The sequence below is a fragment of the Chaetodon trifascialis genome, chromosome 4, assembly GCF_039877785.1.
Source record: "Chaetodon trifascialis isolate fChaTrf1 chromosome 4, fChaTrf1.hap1, whole genome shotgun sequence".
NCBI classification, from domain to species: Eukaryota; Metazoa; Chordata; class Actinopteri; order Chaetodontiformes; family Chaetodontidae; genus Chaetodon; species Chaetodon trifascialis.
Window position 1 is genome coordinate 17218815 of NC_092059.1, and position 21182 is coordinate 17239996.

The 21182-nt window shown below is 40.5% G+C and overlaps 2 protein-coding genes across 2 annotated transcripts; one reads left to right on the forward strand and one right to left on the reverse strand.

Annotated features, from left to right (window-relative positions):
• Positions 1-3237: 3237 nt before the first annotated feature.
• Positions 3238-11742, reverse strand: il12rb1 (interleukin 12 receptor subunit beta 1). Its single transcript, XM_070960829.1, has 15 exons — positions 11655-11742; positions 10880-11003; positions 10368-10519; positions 10120-10259; positions 9992-10025; positions 9402-9524; positions 8773-8849; positions 7374-7602; positions 7113-7259; positions 6707-6805; positions 5893-6048; positions 5657-5812; positions 5434-5503; positions 5181-5250; positions 3238-3969 (listed from the first exon to the last, which is right to left on the reverse strand). Exons 1-15 carry the CDS (start codon positions 11740-11742, stop codon positions 3640-3642), a joined length of 1995 nt encoding a protein of 664 aa, XP_070816930.1. The 3' UTR covers positions 3238-3639.
• Positions 11743-13747: 2005 nt separating this feature from the next.
• On the forward strand, positions 13748-19492 carry klhl26 (kelch-like family member 26). Its single transcript, XM_070961724.1, has 3 exons — positions 13748-14011; positions 15832-16014; positions 16419-19492. Exons 1-3 carry the CDS (start codon positions 13962-13964, stop codon positions 17998-18000), a joined length of 1815 nt encoding a protein of 604 aa, XP_070817825.1. The 5' UTR covers positions 13748-13961; the 3' UTR covers positions 18001-19492.
• The last annotated feature ends 1690 nt before the right edge of the window (positions 19493-21182 follow it).

The following is a 21182-nucleotide window of genomic DNA, read 5'->3' on the forward strand; positions in this document are numbered from 1 at the left end:
GCCGCAGTCTGTGTGATGTTACAGACGTCCTCCGCGTCCACTCGCTGTGTTTATTGGCTGAGGGCCATCTGATCTTCCTTCTCTGAGATGCTACATCGAGTGTATGGGTTGAAGTTCTGAGGTTCTGGACTCTGTGAGGTGATTCCTGGCTGGGATCCTCCTGCATCTCACCAAGGCTGGACCCTGTGTGCTGCTCTGCAAACTCCCTCTCACTGCATTGTGACCGACTGGTTGTTGGCCTGTGTTGTTGCCATTTTGCCTGTCCTGCTGAGGATCCAACTGTCTCTTCTATGCCACTGCTCCTCAGGGATGAGTAGGACTCTATGGGACAATAAAGAGTCATCCACTTAAGAGAGAAGACAAAGGGGAGATAAATGTCAGAAGACTCACGTTCCTGTCTAAAAAGGACTACACTGATGTTATGTTGTTGAGGTGTGTATTTACATTATCCCAAATGTTTCCAACACGGTTCAAACCCAGAAAAAAACAGTTTTACAGAAGGTAAAGTGTGTTTCATTTGGTCACCTGTCAACAGCATCATATCCTCTTTACTCCCTCTAGTCGCTTTGTCTTCCTGGAAACACAGAAAACACCAGATGATACCACACAGTGAGGAAGGAAGTCGGTGAAATAGCTAGAAAGCCGCTCTTTTGTTTCCTATTGCTGCTCACTCATGATGGAGCACAACGATTCATGTTCATCAACAATGGTGGCTGTTGATTAGCAGAATTTCACTCATGAGCCACTATAGGATTTGTGAAGTTTCACGAATAAATCAGTTTGTTTGCAAATGACTGCGTTCTGTTTTTAATTCACGTTTTACACGGCATCCCAACTTTTTTGGAATCAAGGTCGTACATGTATTTTATAGATAAAATGGACACATACACATCAGAAACTAAGAAAAGAAGAAAAGATCTACATCAATATCACTATTACCATCAGATGCAGGCTTGTGCATTAAGACATCAGAAATTTCAAAATGCTTCCAAGTGTTCAACTTTTTTAATGTTCATCAAAAATATGCAAAACACTGATTTACAGTCCAAAATGATGGTGCTCTTTTTGAGTATGATGAGTCAGTTTTTTAAAACCAAAAGCTATCGTTGGATGATTCTGGCTCAGATACCCTCAAATAATTATAAATAAACAAATAAATAAATAAATAAATAAATCAGCATCTTTCCTGCTCTCTGCTGGACAACCTGTGATACAACATGTAACTTAGAGCAAACCATTGAAGGATGGCAGTGTATTCATGGAGAAAACCAGATAAGGAGGGGGACAGACACTGTGTCATTTTGACTTGTTTACATGTAAAAGTATAAAGTGCTTCTTATCTTCTTGTGTGACAAATTATTATTAAAATATTAAAATAAAGTCCTAATGAAATAAAAGTCCTAATTTTATTAATAAAACTACCGTATATCTACTGATAGGACTGAATCCCATTCCTCTGGACAGCTAATAGCATAAAGACAGACATCATTTGCTTTGAGTCATACAGTATATGACAACATGTCATTTCTTCTTTTTCTGTGCTGATTACGGAAAATCGTACCTCGAACTCCTCAAACCAAATGAACTGAAAATATCCTGAAATGAAATACTGACAGGGGAAAAATAATAATCATCGGTCCACTGTCGCCAACAGTGGCTTTTGTTTCCATTTCTTCAGTTATTGCAGAATTTAATGCTCAGAAGTTCGACAATGTTTTTAATCTTTTACCCAGATAAAAGTTTTAATATGTAGTTATTCTGACTGTGGGACTTTAGAATTGTCAATCTACATTCATGAAGACAATGAATCTGATGAAACTTTAGCCTGAGTTCATGGCTAGTGACCAGGACAGCGCCCGCCGCTGTCAAAGAGCTATAGCCAAAAAAAAAAGTACACATCAACTCTACGCTTCATTTGATCTTTCAGAGAAGGTTGTCATTGCACAATGAGAAATGAGAAAAGGAGGATTATAAAACAGTAAATGAACCAAAAACTGATATTTACCATCTTGCGATGATTTATCTTAGAAGTAAGTTGCATAAAATGGAATTACTCAAGTAAAATACAAGTCCCTCGAATTTGTAAAGTACAGTACTTTAGTACATGTACTAACTTACATTCTACCACTAATTAAAATCTCCCATATAGGTTTAACAGTTAAATATTGATATACGACTAAATGTTGATAAAGTCTGGAAACTCAAGTCTATATATATCCTCTAAATAAATGGTCACACTGTCTTTAACATACATACAGTATATTACGTCGACAGACAGACAGAAAAAACACTGTGGTATCTGTTCATAGTATTTTTCGCACCACCTTATCAGGTGTAAGGCTGCTGTCTGTGGTCACGACCAATGATTATAATCTCGATGTAGTGAAAGTGTCATATCTAAAACAATAGACTGACGTCCTTGCTGGTTTCATTCTCTTCAAGAAGAGAAGCGAACAGTGTGTTGTTCCTGGAATCTGGGGTTAGGGTCAAAGTCATTTTTTCTGTTGAGAAATCAGCGTGCAATTTGGTGGGAAAGTGCTGCAAGTCTGTCATCGATGCAGCATGCTCTAGTTTGAACCAGGTAGATCGAAACTCCGCAGAAGCCTCTTTGGCTATGAGTAATGGAGGCCTTCACCTTGCATGCACTACCTTTTTTTAAGGCCTTTTTTTGTGTCTGACCACTTCCTGTCAGATGTTCTTCTCTTGACAGCCTCACGTTGTGCTACTCAGCCATCAAATACACTGCGATGGTTATTGCTTTGGTTGTGGCCAAACCATGGGCCAGACTCTTTATAGAAAAGCTGGTATTTTATTTTTATTTGGACATCTCTTATCTTAGGTTAACACTTTATAGTTCCATTTTATATGTATTATATTATTTATATCATTTTACTGTATTTTGTTGTATTTCAGTCTGTGAGGCTGTATTTCTTATTGTAGAGAAAATCTATCTATTAAGACTAATAAAGCTGAACCCCATCTGATCTTTAGAACATAAAGATATGTAATAATAATTAGTGATGTTTAAATAATAAAAAAAAAATTACAAAAAAGTGACTCAAATAATTTTCAAATAAGAAGACCTACCATGACACTTTTCAGGTCATGAGTGAAAGATATTCCCTCTTTTTATTTATTCCAATCGTGTAGCACTTGTTATTAAATTTAGTATTTCCTCTTAGAGTGTTAGCTTGCTAGCATGCAAAGCAGCGCGCAAAAAGAAAGTTTGAACTGATGATGGCACGAGATGAAAAGTCTCTAACTTTGTCTGTGATCAGAGTTTCTTTGTGTGGAAGCACCTAAAACTAGCAAAACTCATGAAAGCCTTGACCAGGATTTGCTATAATCAGTTTATTGACAATGTGCTTTGACTGCCAGCGGTTAATCCTCCTGCTTTCATGTGCATGTAAAAAATGTCACTGGCAAAATTCAGCAGGAAAATGAAACAAATATTTTTCTCATTAAAAGATGATTTCAAAGACTCTTTGTCGTCCGGCATTAGAAAAAGACAACATGTTCAAAAAGACAAAACTAGAACAGGAAAGGTATTCGTCTGGTCCTAACTTTAAGTCAACAAACATGTCAACCCTTGGTATGTTTGTGCAATTTTGTGCAGTAAAACCATAAATTAAGTCCATTTTAAGTCGAGTCTGTCTTGACATCAAAAACCAAACCATTCCTGTATATCAGCATTGCAATCTCATTGTCCACCTGCTCCAGATCTGTCACTTCTCCTTCCCTGGAGCTCCTCAGCGCCTGTTCTGTAGAGCCGGGACTCAAACTCTCATCGCTGGTTCCTCCTGACATCCTTGAATCACCCCTCTCATTCTCCACATCCTCGTCGGTGCCATCATGCCACTCTCCTCTGAGGATGGTAGTCTCCTCTGCGTCCTTGGGGACATGCTTGCCCTCTGGATGTAGCTGGTGCAGCGTCAGCTCATGCACCTCCTCCTTTCTCTCCAGCATCTTCTGTTGTAAGTCAGATAAGCAGAGGGATGTCAGATTCATGATTTCAAACTTTAGGACCTCCTAACTGCAGGAACAGCGACCTCTGCAAGAGACTGGCAGTTGATGTGGACCTTGAGAGGCGACTCAAGCGCCCACACCATGCTGCGACCACCCTCTTAAGACTTTTTTACATTTACTTATTTACGCAGCCATGTGACAACCAAAGAGGTAGTTACATGTTTTTCACATAATGGTTCACTATTTGCATCACAACATTTACTGTATACACTCTTTACTGTGTTCTGCTTTTGGTCAGATTAAAGGTTTGTGGTTCTCCCACATAATCTTTCAACGGACTCAATTGGGACTTTCCTCAGTTTCATCTACTTTCCTTCCAAGCTGCCTCCCTTTGTCTGTCTTTTAATTCCTCCACACACCTGACACAAACTCACACATAAAAACACACACATGCAACTGCTTCCTCATTGCCACCACGAAACTCAGGATGCTGCTGATCGTTTCTCATATTTCTACCATTTTTCTGCCGTTAAAGGTAAACTATCCTTCAAACGTGAACAAATCATTTCTATAATCACTGTGAGATATTTGGACAATTTTCTCAAATTAACAAGACTGTCAACCTCGTGTGGTCTCTGGACTGGATATCATAATGTTGAGCCACCTGATTGAATTTGGAATAAAATATGATTTCTATACGACATAGATAGATTAGATAATAATCTAGAATGGATTGTTAGAAATTGCTAATTTTACTGAGCGAACAATAGTTTTAATCCCTATTAACACTATTGTTTGCATGCATGTACTCCTGCAGGTGTTCAATATGATGAAATGTGGCATGTTTCAGTATTTCTTGTACTAACTCTTTATTCTCGCTGTAAGTAAAATCTTAAAGCTAAGATAGTGCTGTTTCATTATTAGATTCCACTTGAAGTTTTATATTTTACCTACTTTTTCAAAAACTTTTTTTATGCTCTCTACACTGTTTTGTGCTCGAACTAACTAACAAGCTGTGGTTGAAGTCGAAAAAAAATTCCCACCGCTGTGGACAAAAACGTTTTGCGGTGCACAACAGTGTGAAAAGAGTGAAGTCATTAGCATTTGAGACTTAACAGTGATTTTCCACACTGTATAAATGACTAAGGGTTTCAGAAAGAGCTACAAAAAGAAGCCACGCGTCTTTAAAGGCTGACGCTGGTAAAGCCTCTTACCTGACTCCCATTACAGGTGAAATCTGGAATAACAGGTGTCGGCACAGGAGGGAAGATCTTGTTTTTGATTCTAAGTGTTAGAACAGAAACTGTTAAAAAAAAAAAAGAGCCATCCAAGACGAACAGCTGATTGAAAGATTGCACGCACTGTCATTAGTGTCACTGTGATTCAGATGGGACAGAGCTTGTACTCCTCGTGCATACTGTATTTTGTTGAGTTTCTAAAAATACATTTATTTCAAAATGTACCTACCTCTTCAGGATACAGGTGCACGATGTTGTGATGAAAAAGAACAAAAGCAGCAAGCTGAAACTCCATAGCACTAATTTCAGGTAAAAAAAAAAAAAAAAACGGGGACAGGGTGAAATTTGTTAGCACCTGCTTATAGTACGTGTGGAAAAACTGCTCTGCTGACTGGTATTTAACTTTACAAACAGCTGTTTCAAGATGACACTTGATTCTGTGCGTCTGATACCGTTCACATGCGTCTCCGGCGGCGTGTGGATCGGCACTGTGGCTTTAGGTCCTTCTCCCACTCGTGTCACTCCAGCCAAGCTGATGTTGTATTTCGTTCCTGGATTCAAGTTTCCCAGAAGGTGTTTCACCAGTGAGGCTGAAATGTTCCGGCACTCTGAGGAAATGAGATGAGGAAATATGTTCTTGGTTGGATTTTGCAAAAAGCTACAAACGAGTGAAAAAGTGACTTCACACCTTTGGGCTCATCCTGCGAGCTGATTTTCACGCTGCAGAGGCTGTAGTGACTGAGGAAACCTTGCTGGTCTGCAGGGGGAATCGCTTTCCAAGACAGGTGAACAGAATTGTGTGTTTCACTAAAAGAGCTGAAGTCCTGAGGTGCTCTGCGTGGAACTGAAGAAAAAATGAAAAATGTACATGAACATTTTGTCCATGAACGTCTGCACAACATTTCAGGGCAATCTATGTGACAGTTGTTGAGTTCAATCTGGACCAAAGTGGTGGAGCGACAGACCAGCCACCCACGGAGCTACACAGCTAGCACAGCTAACAGGAGGAGCTCCTTATCGGTCAAAACCTGAATTATGTCACAGAATTGGAAAAGGAAAGGGGGGTTTCTGCAGTAAAAAGGGGCATCTTCTACATGCACACACTCCAAAAAAATATATACATTATTGAGATTATTGCTGTAGTTTTTGCCTAATGATGACATAATGTTCACGTTCAAGCTGAGTGTCAAAGCTCTGCAGCAGCTCTGGTAAGTATGACTCTTCTCTGTTGAGAGTAAAGGAAGGAATAATATGACATTATTTGGAGCCACAAGGACCACTGAGGGAGGCGGTTCAGGTGGTTGGATGGGTCAAGAAATATCTGCTTGATTTCTGTGCTGAAAACGAACAAATCAAACCTCGATCATAAGTTACGTCTTCCATATGTATGACATAAATAATGTCCTTTGGTGCTTCACTTGGCAGCACGTTCTGCTAGCAGCCTAAGTTGAATGTGACGCTGTGTGTCTCAGTGTACTGAATTCCAATTTAAAGACACTTACCACCCTCTTTTTGATAAAAGAGGCACATTTTAACGGTCTGCGGTTTCCTACCATCACATCTGTGTTCAAAGTAAAGGTAGCGAACATAATCCTTGACGGCTGCAACAGAAACAGAAAGAGAACCAAACTGGTTTATACTTTTGCCGTACACAGAAAACAGGTTGAATATGAGTCAGTTCAAACAACTGATGCTGGAGACTAACGGATGTGTTTGGTTGAATTTCCACTGCATTTGACCTATAATGTGACCCATTTCGTTGTTGTTGCAATGCTGGTGAATGAATGAGAGTGAAAATAATGTTTTGCACCATCAGTTAAATTTGGTGCTATATTAACACTATATGTTCCCTCTGTAGAGCAGAAGAGATGAAGCTGTGTGGTTAAAAGCACTTTCAGTACAACTTACTCTTTCTTATTTGCTCCCTTTCTGCTTTTTTCTTCCTCGCTGTCAAAGTGATGACATTTTTTGGCCTCAAATCTTCATCTTGAAGCTCGTACAACTCAAGGCAAGTCATCTTATTTAATTTTCCATCCAGTAACGTTGTGGTACAAACTGTCGGAGGAGAAAAGAAACAGCAGCTTGTAAGGTCTGTTTAAGGATGATTATACATGATATGCAACACACTGAAGCACACACACACACACACACACACACACACACACATACTTTCTAAATCTGCAGCAGGTTGGGCCGGGACTGGTATGATTGCTGGAGGAGAAGGTCCTGCTGCGTTTATGGCAATAACAGAGATGTTGACAGCAGAGTACGAGACATAGGTAGTGTGTTTATGTGATTTGACGTGATGTGTCCTGCTCTGACAGGGACATCCAAGAGAAGACTGTGTGTCCCTCAGGCTGTACATCACCTCTGTGACTGCTGCTGCATGAGGCATCGGCTGAGGAGCAGAGGAGAGCTCAGTTCAGACAAACACAGCAATCTGAACCAACTGAACGAGCCCGGGGGCAATGTAGGTAAATCAACGAAAAGGAAAGTCAAAGACGGAAACACTAACATGTCAAAGTCACTTGAGCTATTGGCGTTGATCAATGTGCAGGTAAAAATGCTTTTAAATGCTTTAGATTTTCTGTTAAATTTGGAGAAGCTGAAAAGGTGTGCATGCTGCTTCCAGTGCAATTCAACATTTCACATACAGTTATCTTGAATCAAAGTGCATTATTTTCAAGCTAGTTGCATAATTGGGCATACTTAAAAATAATAGAAAATACAGTATTACATACAGTATTACATGTTACTCAAACTCCACCTGCAGGTTTTAGCGATATGCTTGCTGTAATACAGATTTTATGATTGCAATTTAAGATTAAACAAATTGTTAAAAACGTGGTGTGTAACAGTGGTGAGGCTGCCTGATTTTGAAGATTTTCATCTATTTAATTATCCTCCTTATTGTTATTTGTAGAAGTAGCAGTCCATGTACTAACAGCAGCCCTGTACAAATAGTGGTAATTATTTCTGCTGTGATAAACTGTCACATACGACTACAGTGTTTGGAAAAGAAGGCATTTATATGATTTTATCTAGAACAACTGATCATAATAAGTAGGTGAAAATAATAGATGAAAACAGAATCACACGCCTCAAACCTTTTACTCCTCTCTGTTCAAAGCAGATCATAAATCACTGATCATCTGGTCATGACGTTCAGTTTAAAAACATTACATATTAATATGTGTCAGATTGTTGGATTATCTTTTTTTTCATACTTTCTTGAACTTTTCAAATATTGTCTTTATCTATGATGTGCCTGTTCAACAAACCTGTAGCTAAAATTTGTGTGTTGTAGTGCAAAGTGGACATTAAAGGTCCAGTTCCATCAGATTTTGTGATGTATTTCTTATATAATTATCATATTTTTGTCTGTTGTATAAAAAGTTTCATTGGGCACATTGTGAACATAAAACACTCTCACACTCATTTCTGTATCATTTGTGTTCAGCATAGTACATTATTGCACAATATGGGACAAAGTCAGTATGTGTTGGTGAAAAGTAACAACTGCACACTGCAAGTGTGACCGTTTTGGTGCTGTTTTCTCTTCACTTACCTTCCACGTTAGCGTCACCTTTCGAGTTCTATTTACAAGTGTTTCTGTCATGGTGACATGAGGGTTTTGCTCCAGCTCTGCAGTAAAAACACAAGATATTAGCAAGAAGACTATTGTTGACTATGTTATTTTCAACCTAGTTTAAGACTCTTTGTTTCACTTTTACAACAAAACAAATGTGAAATAGATCTTTAGTAAAGCTGCATATGTTCACAGTTTACAATCTCCAAAAGCCTGGAAACATTTTTCAGAATTAAAACCCAACGAATATTAATAATGATGATAGTGTACGGTGCTACATTTCATATTTGAGTTTGGGATTATGGTACACAGTGTGCACAAATCATTTCAGGTCATTAATCATACCTGAAACCACAGTTTAGAGGGGGTTGAATTGGGTACAGATATCAGTCAGTGGGGATTTGGTACTCTTCTATGCAGCACTGACTCTTCAGGTTTGTAAATGAATGGGACTTTTACGTTAGGCCTAGAGCAGCTTTAAAACAACTAAACATTTACATTTCTGTGCCTGATTATATTAAGATTTGGACACAAATTGTTTCAGTCAGAACAATGGATTTTTAAAGTCCAAAGTGTTTGCCAACACACCATGAAATCTATGACTTCACCTGCAGGAACAATCACAACTGGAGACCAGTCGCTCCACAGTGGGTTCAGGACCTGATTGGACCGATGTCTGATTTGAACCTGGTAAGCTGTGTCCTTCAACAGATTCTCAACAATCACCTGGTCTGTTCAGATTCAAGGACGAAAGAGAGACATTTAAGAAATTTGACATTTCATAGTTGATTATGATGGCTATTTACTATGGCTATTTAAAAATCACGTTTTTCCTATTGTCAACACCAACGCTAACACTGAATTCAGCTCTTGTGTGGCTCTTAAAACCAGTGAGCCACACTTTTCCATCATGACCATAAACTGGAGCACTCAAATCAAAAGCTCATTTTGAGACGTTCACTGTCCTGCTGCCATTAATATTCACCAGCCACCACTGAAAACAGTCCCCAGCAAATGCTATATTTTGTTGTAACATTTACAAAAGATTATACCAACCAGCTGCTTTATTGTGCTCTTTGGAACATGGTTGGCATAAACAAGTAGCACAAAAGAAATACGACAAACAGAAAATGAAACTGAGTGAACTTTTCATTCAAAAGACTTGAATTCCAAAGACAGAAAACACAAGGCTACTCACACATAAAGGTCTCGTTGGCAGTATGTCTTGTTCTCTGTAACAGTAATACAGATAAAAGGTCAAATATGGTCATTACAGAAGGAAAACAGCTTCAGGTGCATTAACATTGGTAACAAGCTCTGCCTCACATTCCATGATTCTGTGGGGCGTTCATGTCGTCGGAGGCGGACCTCGGCCGAAGCTGGATGTTTCTCTGCTGCTTTCCAGCTCAACGTCAGGTTGTTTTTCAACCAGGACATGGAAATATTTTGTGGTGCTTCATACTTAACTGTTGAGCAAAAGCAAAGCATTTTGAGTATGTTTTTACATTCGTTAAACCAGCTGTCACTGTCATCGTTAACTTGTTTGCTTGTTGGGTGAAATGAGTGTGCGTTACCTGTCTGCCCAAGCACAACAGACCTCCTGGTTGACGTGCAGCTGGAGTTTCCTGCGTGAGCTTCCACCCAAATGTCAACTGGACGATATCTGATAAGCTGTTCCTCGTTGAACAGAGACCAGGTCTTCTTAATGCTCCCAAATTTTGTTTTACTACAGACGAATATGTAGAGCTTTAAGTGCAGTGAAAACAGCAGAAACTGAGAACATCTCACATGCTCTCAACACTTGACTGAAGGCACATGTTAGCCTCTTTGCATGCAGATTTCCACATTGGTTGATTAGGTTGCTTTAAGATTGCCTGATCGAGACATGCGAGTTGTATCAATCTCATATAACTAATTTCATTTCACAAAATGTTTTCCCGTAAAATCATCTTGTTCCACACATACTCGCAGACTGTGTCAAAGTCTCAGCAATGCAGAGTCATACCATACTGAGAGAAAAGCAAAAAAATAAAAGAAAGTTCTTGGTTGAGCAGATTTGAAAGCTCAAACACTGAACAATACTCACTTAAAGTAAAGGTCAAACATCACATCGCTCTCAGTCGTGTTCATGCTCCATTCACACAGGTAAACAGACTCGTCCGCTCTTCTTCTGAAGCACTGAGGACTGGAAGGAGCCTCACATGTCAACCCTGAGAAGAAGCACATTTCAAAATGATCAAAACATATTGATTTTAACATTTCGTTTACTGAGTTGTTCCAGAAATTAAAATAATAATAATAATAATAATTGAAAGAACAGAGCTTTAGCAACAAATCAAATACAGCAAAACGACTTAATAGATTCATTTTTAAAACAGCATATAAAACTTGTCACCAAACCCCTCGGCCCCACCGTGCTGAGAAAACTATGAAGGCTGGCGTTTCAACAGGGCTGCACAAAGCAGCGCAGAGCGGATACCAACTGCTAGCGGAAACCACATAATGCTGATAAGCTAACCAGTGTCTTGTAGTGGATGTTTGACTTATACTGCCAAGGAATTCTCACTTTCACATGTCTGATGAAGATTCTTCACCGTGTCTTGATGTGATCAGACAGAAGCAGGAATAAAGCAAAAGCCACCATGAGGTCACTTAAGTGAAGTAAAAACAGGTTGATTTACCTCTGCTGATTGTTGTAAGGAGCACAAGCACAACAATATATCGATGCGGTGAAGGCCAAGTTTCCATGAGGTGCAGTGGAAAGTGTGGAAGGATCATTCTTCAGCATGTGAGAGTCCATGTAATCTACCTACCATCATGTAACTCAGTTGTCTTTCTCGTAAATGTCAGAGAAGTTTCACTTGCCTCAGGTTTCATGACCTGCAGCAGAAGTGTCAGGGGCGGGGTGAGGTTACACTTGACACATCGGCAGACAGACACAACAGCCATCCTGAAAGCACCACGCTTTGAAGTCTGTTTTTTTTTTTAAGTTCATTTCCCTTTAACTGTTTTTGTTCTCTTCAGGCTGCTTGTCAAAGAGAAACTGAAGGAAATTTTGCAAACTACAGCAGACAGAGCACAGACTCCTACGTCAGTGTTTGTGTTCACCGTCACGGTAAAAGAGGGGGGTCAGCCAAGAGGTTTGGTGCAGGAGGGGAATAAGAAGAAAGCAGTATACACACTATATTGACAAAAGTATTGGCTCACCTGTCTTGACTCACATATGAACTTAATGTGACATCCCATTCTTAATCCATAGGGTTTAATTTGACTTCGGTCCACCTTTTGCAGCTATAACAGCTTCAACTCTTCTGGGAAGGTTTTCCACAAGGTTTAAGAGTGTGTTTATGGGAATTTTTGACCATTCTTCCAGAAGCGCATTTGTGAGGTCACACACTGATGTTGGACAAGAAGGCCTGGCTCTCAGTCTCCGCTCTACTTCATCCCAAAGGTGTTCTGTTGGGTTGAGGTCAGGACTCTGTGCAGGCCAGTCAAATTCATCCACACCAAACTCTCTCATCCTTGTCTTTATGGACCTTGCTTTGTGCACTGTCATGTTGCACAGTTACAGAGTCAAATGTTGATTCTCAATGTGTTTTGCAGGATCGTAGCCGTTTAATTAGTCTCATTTGATGTAGAGTTCATATCAAACATATATCTTGATAAGATGCAGCAGTGTTCCTGATGCAGTTCTATATGTTGATTTATGTCATTTGTATTCAGTAGAAGTCCTCCTCCTCCTCTTTTCCAAAGCCTTAAAAAGAAAAAAAAAACACAAGTCAGTCAGTAACAATGTACCATTAACCAAAAGGGATTTTAAATCCAAGTTGTGAAATGTTCAGCGGTACAACTATATTGCTATCATAACCGTCATGATGTGTAACAGACATGGTTGACACACATCTGTCTTTGGTCGCATACATAGTGATTTTTTTTTTATATATATTTATTTTGAGTAAATATCAGTTTGTTTAATTTCTAGACTGACAAACACACAGACAGGATTAAGGAGAAGTTTAGGACAGCACGTATGATCCAGGTTTACATGCTGAAATTGATTTCAGACAATCTCAAATTTGGCGCGACTGTGCATGTGAATGTTTGTAATCTGTCATAAGCTGGCAAGAGGACATAAAACTACTTGAAACTGTAATAGCTAATAACAAACACACTTCCAGCTCATGTCGTGCTCCTGGAACGCCCACAGCTCCTCCCCTGTTCTACATCCTCATTCTTTTCCCATTTCCCCTTTCTACAAGTTTCATTCCAAATCACTGATCACATGGAGAAGAGGAGCAGTGGAGAGGAAGAGAAGTATCTTACATTTATGGCAGATCATTGACAAAAACCTTTGAATATCCAGCAGCATATATGCCTCACTGTGTTGTCCTGTGCTGCAGGTGTGCAGGTGAGTGTGAGCCAGTGGCAAGCCAGCTGGTCCAAGAGGCACATTTGTCTTGATGTTATTGTGGAGCTCTACCGTGGAGACGTTTCCCTTGTGCAGCACAGAGCTCAGCGAGGCAGAGTCATTTCTGAGGCATGCCTGCAGCAACGTAAGCCGCCGCCTCCAAGATCTCCTGCAGGAACTGCTCTGCACGCAGCACCCCTGACTTGATCAGTTCAAGCAGCAGCAGGTCCCTCTGATTCCTCTACAACAGTAAAATGCTACACATTAATGTAACATTAATGATACTCCAATAATATGTAATAATAAAACACTAATTTCAATCATACATATAATTTATTTAAATCTATTGTGGGCGATTTTTCAAAAACATAATTTTTTTTATTTTGGAAACATTTTTTGATAAGACGTACTATTACTCCAGGAAGAGGTAGGATGTAGTACTTTTACTTACAGTGGTGTGCTGTGGTTGGGGACCCACCGTTCAACGTCTGTAGGCCCATAGAAACCAGTCCACCTGTAGACATGTAACAGTGGCGCCCCCAAGTGGACAGAAGGTGTCAATGCAGAGGGAGGAGGTGGAGGAAACAGCCAGAGGTCATCATCGTCTCTAACAGCGGACTTCAGACAGACGGCTGTCGGCTGTCTGTGCCTGAATGACAGGCTATTTCCGTCGTCTTTTAACATGAACAGGCCCTTCGTGCCGTTGATATCCTGCTAACATTCATGAAGATGCCATATGCGTGTTGCTCTGTGCTAGAAGATGGCGGAGTCGGATGGCGGGGATTTCGCTTCGAAACATCCACAGAGCAGGTGAGTGGGGCTGGGTGAGGATGCGGTGTGGCCACGGTGCTGGAGTGGTGTTAGCTTGTAGGACACCTCCCCGGCTCCGGGACTGCAGCCCGGTTCGAGCGAGCTGGAGCGTCCCAACGTCGCGGCTTAATTTCAAGAAACACCGAGGAGCTGCGCGGGCCTCCAGGCTTCCACACTGCCGGTGGTTTATATCGATGATTCAGCCGTGTAAATAAAGTGAGGATGTCAGTATTGTCCGCACAGAGGAGTAAGCTCGCCTAACTTTGTCTACTGTTGTAGGAAGTGAACTTTAACACGGATGTTAAATATTTGGTAAAGCATTTGTCTCATTTGAATGGCTGTACTTTCAGTACTTTTTGACAGTGTTGATGCATTAACGCAGCCCTCGTTAATAATGTCACTGCTATGATTAGCTCGCTTTAACTGCAGCAGTAAACCAGCAAAACACACTCAAAGTTAGCTGCAGACAACTACGAAAAGCAAAGCTGCACATTGTGAACAAACACAGTAAAGTGAAATGGTCGGCCAGAGTGCTTTTTTCCCCACTTCTGCCATATTTTGAATGAAATCAGATGCCGCACCTTGACTGACATATAGCCGACCGATACTGGGTTTTTCAGGCTGGTACCAATACCGATATTTGAGAGTGGACAAATCAACATTACATGAGCTGATAAGTCATTTTTAACATAAATGCAGAGCATGAAACTGTTCTTTCCACAGTAGACATGTCTCAGCTGTAATCACATGTAGGTTAATCTCGCCTTCATAAAAGCCTTTTTTTATAAGGCTGAAGAAACTCACTAGCTTAGCAACCGTAAGGCTACAAACAGCCCATAATGCAACACTCCTGTACTGTAAGAGGCTCACTCTGCAGCACAGGGACCAGAACTCGCTCCCTTCAGGAACACCTGCTGTTTTCAACATGCAAATATCTACTCCTAAGATATAATAACCACTTTCGGAAACACGATAATCACTAAGATATCGTTTTATCTGCAGGCCGTTACCTTATGCAATTACAAGACAGGAGTTATTTTTTCTGATTCACTGCAGACATTATTTTTGACACTGATTGGATAACATACATGCAGATTTCAATCAGCTTCTTAAAAATCACCCTCAAGTGTTTTCTTTTCCAAAATTTAGTGTTTAAGTCCCATTTTGATTTTAATGAGAAAAACACTTTTTGCTCATGTTGCAATAAAATGAACAATTAAGGTGAGGAGAAAGAAACATCTGACGTAGATGGCCTCAGTGGCTAGATATACAAGATCAGCACATACGTTACACATACAGCACGTACGGAAAGCATCTTTAATGACCGCAGAGTTGAACAGGAAGAATTATGAGTGTGTTGGAAAATGCTTCAGTGCTTTCGTCCATTAATTTAATGATGTATTTCATGATCTAATCTCTGCCTGGTCATGGAAAGTGACATCAGGAAGACCTCAGTACTATCAGGTTAAGTTCCTACCTTAAGTCTTGGTAACGTTTTTATCTTTTATTATTTTCTTCTCACCCTCTCCCCTCAATGTAGCAGATCAAATTTCCAACACAGTCTTGCTGTGTGTTACACCCTCAGTAAATACCAAACCTGATATCACATTTTAATATCCTTGAGCTTTTCAGCTTGCTTGGTCAGAATATTACAGTGTCTAGCGATATACATTATATGTATTATATTAAAAAAAAAAAACAGTCTTCAAATTCATTGGGGAATTTTAACTCTGGAAAAAAAATAAGAGAATTTTATTGGACAAAAAAACAATACTCTCTTGATTCACAGTTTGTCACAAGGCCTTTCTTTTTCTTTCCAGTATGGCTAACAAGAATAGTACCCTGCGCTGCACATTCTCAGCCCCAACCCACAGCACCACCCTCCTCCAGGGCCTGTCGGTCTTGCGAGCTCAGGGCCAACTACTTGACGTAGTGCTGGCCATCAATGAGGAGCGCTTCCAGGTCCACAGAGCTGTGCTGGCCGCCTGTAGTGATTACTTCAGGTCAGTCGTTTCACTGTACATTTACATTTTAAATTGGAAGCACTTAGCCGATGCTCTCAACCCGAGCACTTTTCACTGTTAGAGCTGCAGTTCAGTTGGGAGAGGAAGGTAAAGGAGGGATCAATGAGATGCAAAATGATGCATGCAAAATGATGCACACACTTGTTTTCTTTCATTTTTTCTTTGTTCTAAGCTATTATACTTTATTGAATGTATATTTACAGAGTGTGTGCTCTGTATAAAAATGTGTTGCCGAATGGAAAGTTTTAATGTCATAAATTATCAAACATAAATTAAATGATGTACAAATGGGTGAAATAAAAATTTCCACACTTTTCTCATTAAATTATAGGGGTTTTTTTTTTTTAGTTTTTGTAATTTACTGGCTTGTTCTTGTGTTACAGAGCAATGTTTACCGGTGGCATGAGGGAGTCAAATCAAGATACCATTGAGCTTAAGGGCTTGTCTGCCCGCGGCCTGAAACATATCATTGACTTTGCCTACAGTGCAGAGGTCACTTTAGATTTGGACTGTATTCAGGATGTCCTTGGGGCAGCTGTGTTTCTCCAGATGGTTCCAGTTGTGGAGCTCTGCGAGGAGTTCCTCAAGTCAGCGATGAGCGTAGAGACCTGCCTGCACATCGGCCAGATGGCCACCACCTTCAGCCTGTCTTCCCTCAAAGAGTCGGTGGATGCCTTCACCTTCCGTCACTTCCTCCAAATTGCAGAGGAGGAGGACTTTCTGCACATCCCCATGGAGCGCCTCATCTTCTTCCTGCAGAGCAACAAACTGAAGAACTGTAACGAGATTGACCTCTTCCACGCTGCCATCAGGTGGCTGCAGTACGACGAGTCTCGCCGGGCTAAAGCGAGCAGTGTCCTGTGCCATGTGCGCTTCCCACTCATGCGCTCCTCAGAGCTGGTGGACAGCGTTCAGACAGTGGACATCATGGTAGAAGACGTGCTGTGCCGCCAGTACCTCCTCGAGGCCTTCAACTACCAGATTCTTCCCTTCCGACAGCATGAGATGCAGTCTTCGCGGACGGCCATACGTTCCGACGTCATGTCACTCATCACCTTTGGCGGGACGCCCTACACTGACAACGACCGCACGGTGAGCACCAAGGTGTACCATCTCCCTGACATTGCCTCCCGCCAGTTCAAAGAGCTGACAGAGATGGAGGCGGGGTGCAGCCACGCTTGTGTGGCCGTACTTGATAATTTTGTGTATGTTGTTGGTGGACAGCACTTGCAGTACCGCAGCGGCGAGGGGGCAGTAGACAGCTGCTATCGCTACGACCCGCATCTGAGCCAGTGGCTGCGCATCCAACCCATGCAGGAGGCTCGTATCCAGTTTCAGCTCAACGTACTGCATGGACAGCTATATGCCACTGGAGGGCGTAATCGATCTGGCAGTCTGTCATCTGTAGAGTGTTACTGCCCAAAGAAGAACGAGTGGACTTATGTGGAACCGCTAAAACGCAGGATTTGGGGTCACGCGGGGACTCCCTGTGGAGAGAAGCTGTATATCTCAGGGGGTTATGGCGTCTCGTTGGATGACAAGAAAACTCTCCACTGCTACGACCCAGCGTCAGACCAATGGGACTTCAGAGCTCCCATGAATGAACCCAGAGTGTTGCATGCCATGATCAGCACCAGGGACCGAGTTTATGCTCTGGGCGGTCGCATGGATCACGTGGACCGTTGTTTCGACGTGCTGGCGGTTGAGTATTACATTCCAGAGAACGACCAGTGGACCACCGTCAGTCCCATGAGAGCAGGGCAGTCTGAGGCAGGCTGCTGTTTACTGGACAGGAAGATCTACATTGTCGGGGGCTACAACTGGCACCTGAACAATGTCACGAGCATTGTGCAGGTGTACAACACAGAGACAGATGAGTGGGAGAGGGATTTGCACTTCCCAGAATCCTTCGCTGGCATCGCTTGTACACCGATTATAATTCCACAGAACACCACACAACGCTAACCATCTGACCTGTGACTGTGAAGATTTTATTCCATGTGCTCTTTCTGCCGACCACTGCGTCAACACAAGGTGTGAACGTTATGTAAGCTACTCTGTGTGTGTGTCTGTCTGTGTCTGTTTTGAGGGAATGAGATGAAAAGCAACTAAACCGTATATATTTTGGGTAAGATATGTCTAATTGACAGGCACACCTTCATTAATGGGCAGTTTTTGACTTGAAATTTCTTTTCTTTGCAAAGTCTGAAGGATCTTAATGTTGAGACACTTTATTGATACTGATACAAGCTTTTGAATGACCATTTGTCAGTATTTGACCAACACATTTTGACGTTTGAATAAGTTCCTGTTTGAATTTTATGATGAATTGATTGGTATATTATCTCCAAACGATCTGTGAAATATACAGTCTTCTCCTGAACAGCTACATTTCCAACACTTCTCATTTGAACAATAATCATAATTCAGTTGAAAGTGTTCAAGGGCTTAAGTTATAGACAGCACAAATAGTCTCTGGAAGTCTCATTTTGTGTTCGTTTGACTCAACCTTTCGTAATGTTAGACGTTCTGATTGTACAGTTGTGAATGTTTTATTGTTTGTTTCTTTTCATGTGGTAACATTTTATTATTGAAACCAAGATAACTGAAAATATCACTGCTGTGCATCTCCTCAAACTTACTAATCAACAAACCACATATCAATGCGCAGCGATGACTGCACAGATGAACGCGAGTAGTGGAATCAGTTATTCCATGTGGGTGTTCATGTTTATTTATTTATTATTTTCTTTTTATTGCTGCTGCCCTTCTGTTTCCTGAGCTGAAACCCCCACTGACACACTTCTCTGAGTTCTCTGAGTCAACATAACAAACCAGTGTATGTCTCTAATGGCAGCTACAGAAATCCTTTGTGTGTGTGTTGGAATGTCAGTGTGTGCTGCTCTTTATGTCAAACTACATCCTGTGTACCACACATGCTCTTGTCCCTTGCCAAACACAGTAAGGGGATGCAAGTGATATTTATTAAATCTGAAAAGTGATATTAATTTAAATTTAATATCCTAATCAAATTCCCCCCCCCCCCCCCCAAAAAAAAAAAAAAAACTATTCAGACTGTCCAGTTGCCGTGTTTGATACCGGCTCATGTTTTCATTTCGACTGTATTCCTGCACTTTGCAAAGCACAAGTTATCAGACGTCTGATTCTGCTGCTGAAGTTATCGATGCACTTCATGTGTGTATAAGGAAGGAGCGAGCTCAGAGTTCTTGTTTTTGTCCTTTTAAATGTGACCACGATGAGTACCTGATGGTGAGCAGTGTCCATGTTAAAACTGTCTGTTTGCCTTAGTGTGTGTTTGTATTCTTTTACCTGTAACAGTAAAAGCACACAATAATCTCGTTAAAGTGCAATATAAAGTAAACTGCTGTAGTCAAAGGGGAATGTAGACATTTGTGTAGCTTTATGTGCATCCTTTATTAAAGGTGTATCATGTTTTAAAAAAACTTGTCAGGTGTTTTTAATTTTTTATTTTGACAAGATGATGTATTTCCTTACAGTTTTTCTCAGTTGCTTTGGTACATGTCTCGAATCATCCTCGACATTTGCGAAACAGTAAGTTCATTTCTCAAAACAATTCGTACAAATAGCAGAACGCCATGGATTACCTGCAAAGGGCAGTTACTTGCTCAAAATCCTTAGTTCATCTTTCAAAAGTAAATATCTGTGTCAATGAACATGTCAGTGGCATCAGAATGACAAGTCCTTGTGTCAGTGTGTACGAATAAGACAAATTTGCTTAGTCGTCAATATAACAGTGGAGGGATGTTCTGAATTAGAAGGTGTTCCTTAGAAGAGATTTAACATGTAGTGCAATTAGAAGAGAAGAGTGTGTGTGTGTATTTTTTTTTTTTTTTTTTCAGGACAGTTTATATATAATATATATATATACTGATCTGAGAACTGATTCTGATGTAAACTGTTGCTAAAGTTTTGATGACAACTATTGTAAATTGTGAGTTACACCTTAGCATATGTGGGAGATTGATTGCAAGAGACTGGACAAGATTCACATTTACGCTCTTACTGTTCGTACTGTAATTTGTTGACAGACCATGTCACTGCGATACAGAAAGGAAAAGACAGCGCTGCATAGCACAAAGAAAAAAATAAAAGTAGAAATGTGAACATAGGACAATCTCCTGAGGGAAAACTGTACATGCAGTGCTGTAGGAATTACAGTGCAGTCTTCCTATACCCCCTGACATTTCACAAATTTCCCTTCATTAGAGAAAGTCAAGATTCACCTGGGAGCAATTTACCAATTCAGGACAGATTTAGAAAAAAAAAGTCTAATGGAAATGTATAGAAATATGCTTGACATATTATGACAACTTATTCAACCATTTTGCATGTAAAGACTTCTGCCAAGAACTAATGCCTAAATGTTGTGGGGGGTGAGACTATTCAACAGAGACCCGTTATAATACATTTTGATCAACATGACATAAGCAATTGATAATGTAGGAAACAGCAGAGGATTGTACATAATCATTTGCATGGATGTACCAATGATGTGAACATTGAACAAGTAGTTTTGAAAATTTCAATTCTGATCTGAGAAATGAACCAAAGCGACTGAGAAAAAAAATGCAAGAAGCCGACTGAAGCACTGCCTTGCACTGTAATACAATTGCCTTTCCTTTGCCATTATCACCATGTTACACCTACACTATATCACCAGTGAGATTGAATGAATTTGCAGTTATTTGTTTAGTTAGCAGTTGCCTCTGTCAGGTATTGACAGTGTTAGAGACAGGCAGGAAACAAGGAGAAAGGAAAGAAAGAGGTTGCCGGTCAGAACTGAACTTATCTGGTGTGTGCACAAACCACCAGGACACGGCAGACTCTACAGCTCCACGAGCTTCTGTCCGTTAAATAAAACATGTGCTCGAGGAATTTGATCAGTGCATCCAGTGGCAATTTGGTGCTTTTCAAAAGGCAATATTAAGTATGAATGAGCATGTGGTATTTTTCAGATCATTACTTTCTCTTGATCAGTGTTACATGAATTTTGAAACACTTTGCAATAGCAACAAAGCCCAATGTTGCTGTTTGGAAACAGTCAAAGAATTAAGCTTTTATACTACAACCTAGATGAGGTGATTTTAGTGTGAATAAGAAGAACT